This window comes from Phragmites australis, chromosome 11 (assembly GCF_958298935.1).
Source record: "Phragmites australis chromosome 11, lpPhrAust1.1, whole genome shotgun sequence".
NCBI lineage: Eukaryota > Viridiplantae > Streptophyta > Magnoliopsida > Poales > Poaceae > Phragmites > Phragmites australis.
In genome coordinates this window covers 31,886,506-31,890,066 of record NC_084931.1, presented here as the reverse complement: position 1 = coordinate 31,890,066, position 3,561 = coordinate 31,886,506, and the positions used below count along the sequence as shown (strand labels likewise).

The 3,561-nt window shown below is 47.0% G+C and overlaps 1 protein-coding gene across 1 annotated transcript; it reads left to right on the top strand.

Moving 5' to 3' along the window:
* Positions 1-403: 403 nt before the first annotated feature.
* LOC133884172 (uncharacterized) lies at positions 404-1,619 on the top strand. Its single transcript, XM_062323525.1, has 3 exons — positions 404-889; positions 1,008-1,067; positions 1,575-1,619. The coding sequence occupies exons 1-3, from the start codon at positions 404-406 to the stop codon at positions 1,617-1,619; spliced, it is 591 nt and encodes a 196-aa protein (XP_062179509.1).
* Positions 1,620-3,561: the final 1,942 nt, after the last annotated feature.

The window sequence follows — 3,561 nt, the reverse complement described above, 5'->3', positions numbered from 1 at the left end:
TCACAGAACCACAATCGCAATCGGCCGGCGTCTTCTCGATCGATCAGCCTGGCGGCCAGAGCCCGTGACATCGTGAGGGTGAACAAGAGCAACCGAGCCAACGCAAGCCGCAGCAGGCTCGAGTGCTCGACCCGAGCCCAAACCCAAGAGGAAACCGCGCGGCGCGGCCTCTGCTCGCTTCGCGACCTTGCGCTGCTCGCAAGCTTCCCCCTCTCGACTCTCCCTAATCCGATCGGAGAAACGAATCAGCGAGCAATCGAGAGGAGCCCCAGACCCAATCGCGCCATATATAGATAACGCATGCAATTGCAAACCTAGTTGCTGCGCTCGCCCGGTCTCCCCTGCGCGCGCACATTTGCCGCCTCTTCCATCCCCTCTCGCGTCTCGGCTCGCCTTTTCTCCGATGGAGTCCTCGCCGGCTGCGACCATGGCCCCGCCGCCGCCCGCGTCGTCGTCGCGGTCGAGGGACCCCCTCCTCTTCAGCAGCTTCGACCTCCCCGCCGGCTGGGGCTGCCGCAGGCCCATGGCCTTCTGCCGATACATTGACGCCGCGCACGTCGACTCCGACTCTGAGCCCGCCGCCGCCGCCGCCGAGCCCCAGAACAACGCCCCCCGATCACCGGCTAAAGGAGCCGCGGCGGTTGTGGGCCAAGAAGCTCCCCGGAGGCAGTGGAACCTGCGGGACCGGACGGCCTGGAGGGATTACAGAGCGGAGGACGCGTGGCAGCACAAGAAGCTCGGGAACATGGACGCCGGCGGCAAGAAGAGCCGCGGGTTCTCGGTGGCGCTAACGCGGCAGGAGATCGATGCCGACTTCGTCGCGATCACCGGGCGGAAGCCGCCGCGCCGGCCGAAGAAGCGGCCCAAGAACGTCCAGCGCCAAATCGACGTGAGTACTCCAACACACAGATAAAGCATTGCTAATCTTGATTTTGATCGCAAATCTTGTTCTTAGTTCTTTGATTACTTATCATCCAGTTCGCGCTTTCTCTTCTCTTGTGGCGCAGACGCTTTGCCCTGGGAGCTCGCTATCGGAGATGACCCGCGATCGGTACAAGGTGAGCGAGGTATTCACAAAAACTTCATATTTGATTTCCCCGGCATCTGCTTTGGAGGTTTGAGACGCCGATTAATTCGACTCTTAATTGGAGCAGAAAGGGGGCTTCTGAGTTGCACAAGCACGACGGAGGAGGTGATGGATTTACAACTGAGGAGCTTGAACGAGCAATGGCTCATCAGAGTTGTGAAGAGAAAGATTTAGGGTTAATTGCTTCAGTTTGCGGGTGTTTATGCAATTGATGATGTATGTCAAACCCTAATCCTATGTATGTTGGATTGTAGGGTTTTTCTTTTCCCTTTGATTATTGAGGGGTTTGCTGTCGGTTTCCATCTAGCCGGATTCTCTAGTTCCGATGTCAAACCCAGTCGCCAATTTTGCAGAAGAATCACGAAACTTAATTTCTGTCAGCGAGAAATGCATCTGTGGATTCTTCATCAGTTCTGGATGTCATGTAATCTTCTCCATTGATTTCAGTCCAGTATTTTTCTGCTGTATCTTGATTTGCACAATGCAGTTCATAGCAGTATCTGCTCTATTCATCAATCAGTTCTGCGCTTGATCTTGCCACACAGTGACCCCCATCGCTCCCCCGTCAGACAGACGCATAACACTATCTCTTCCCCATTTCTTCATCGGCGCCAGGAATTGTTAACGTTTGTTACCACAGCGAGGATCGTTCCGAATCTTGTAAGCATCTGTAATTTTTACCGTTCTCCTCATGCTGACCAATCTGCTTGAAGATAGCAGAGGAATTCTACGCTGATCTTCAGTTCAGAAGGCTCCAAACAAATATGAAAGAGTAAATTTCAAAAACTTACAATTATTTTGATATATAGTATTATAGAAGACTATAACTTCTATGGTTTATTTTTAAAAACTACAACTATTTTGATATATGTTAAAAAAATTATAACTTTCTCACGATTAATTCTACTATTACATACCATAGAGAATAATGAGTGAAAATATGATGAAAAAGTTATAATTTTTTATAACATATATCAAAATAGTTGTAAATTTTTGAAAGAAACACTAAACGTTATAGTTTTTTATAATATATATCAAAATAGTTATAGAATTTTAAATTTTACTCTATATGAAAAGAAAAACACTTACCAAAAGAGAAAGGGGGAGACGATGTGTGCTACTCCACACTTCAATAAGCTAGACCACCATGATTTCCCAATCATTATTCTGGTGGCATGGAATGTTTGTTCTGTCAGTAGTCGTTGCTGAAAGCGACCCCTTAAACAATGGAGAATGATCCTACTGGAGTAGTACTACAATCTTTTCACAGCCTAAAATTCTATTCTAATTTGTACCGGCTATTACTTTACCCTCCACAAAGATGTCGTTGTGTCGCACTGTCACTGATTTCAAGATTTCTTAAGTTTCTCAAAATTTTCAATATTAGGTTATAGATTAAATAATTAGAATAGGAAAAATCCTATTTTTCTAAATTCTAATTCAAATTTGAATAATGTTATTAATTGTTTGAATGCGTTCATGCTGGAAATAGGCATTCAGATTTTATTTTGAGTTGTGGATTTTCTCTGGTCTTTATTGGATTTTATTTGAGCTTATTTGGATTTTAATTAAATTTATTTGAGTTAAGTTTAATTTTAAATATACCAAAATATTTTCATAAACTAAAAATAATTTTATTTTGGCTTCTAAATGTTTTCAAAAGTTTGCCAGAATTTTCTAGAATTTTTAGGCTTCATTTGAAGTTTTATTTGGATTTCAATTGCTAGCTTCTTTTTTGTGGAAATTCCCAAAATAAAAGAAAAACCCTCTCTCCTTCGTACCCAGCGAAGATTCCATCCCAACTGGGCCAAGCCCATTTGGCCTTCTTCTTCCCTCCCACTTGGGCCGGCCGAAGCCAGTCCAATTCCTTTCCTCAACCGCCCCTCTGACCTACTTCCCTCTCGTGCACGTGTGGACTGGAAGCCGAGCCACAGCCTAAGGCGCACGCCCTCACCCTCTCCCTCTGTGCCACTGCCAGCTGGGCCTGCATGTCAGCGTTGTCTCTTACCTCTTGCCGAATATGTTCCCTACACCATTGAGTCGGTCGGCTAAATCCCATGCCAATCCGATCAAATCCAAACAAGGGAATCATCTTGAAGCTTACCAGATCAAGTCCGCGTGATCCCCGCATCCTGCTGTCATCTTATCCCCTAATAAATCTTGTTTGAATGTGGAAACCAGGTAGAAATTTGGTCGCCATCGCCTCGGTCCCCAACTCTCGTATGCCTACTCTCCGCCCTATAAATCCCAGATCGGGCTACGCCCTTGCCTCATTTTTCGTCATCAAGTCACTACCTCATGTGCCCTACTTCGCTAAGACATCGAAAACCTTAGCCGTCGCCCGCCCGCCATTAACGCCTCAATCGAGCTTGCCAATCCGCTGCGCCCAAGCTGTCTCCGGCCTTCTGAGTAGCTCTTCAGCACCGCAGCTGCACAAGGAGCTCATCCCGACATCCTTCGTCGTCTCTCCGCCG

Bases quoted from the DNA above. Each gene is read 5' to 3' on its own strand.
- LOC133884172 (XM_062323525.1), top strand. From the start codon at position 404: ATGGAGTCCTCGCCGGCTGCGACCATGGCCCCGCCGCCGCCCGCGTCG. The intron at 890-1,007 runs GTGAGTACTCCA...CTTGTGGCGCAG, and splicing joins ACGTCCAGCGCCAAATCGAC to ACGCTTTGCCCTGGGAGCTC. The intron at 1,068-1,574 runs GTATTCACAAAA...TGCACAATGCAG, and splicing joins ATCGGTACAAGGTGAGCGAG to TTCATAGCAGTATCTGCTCT.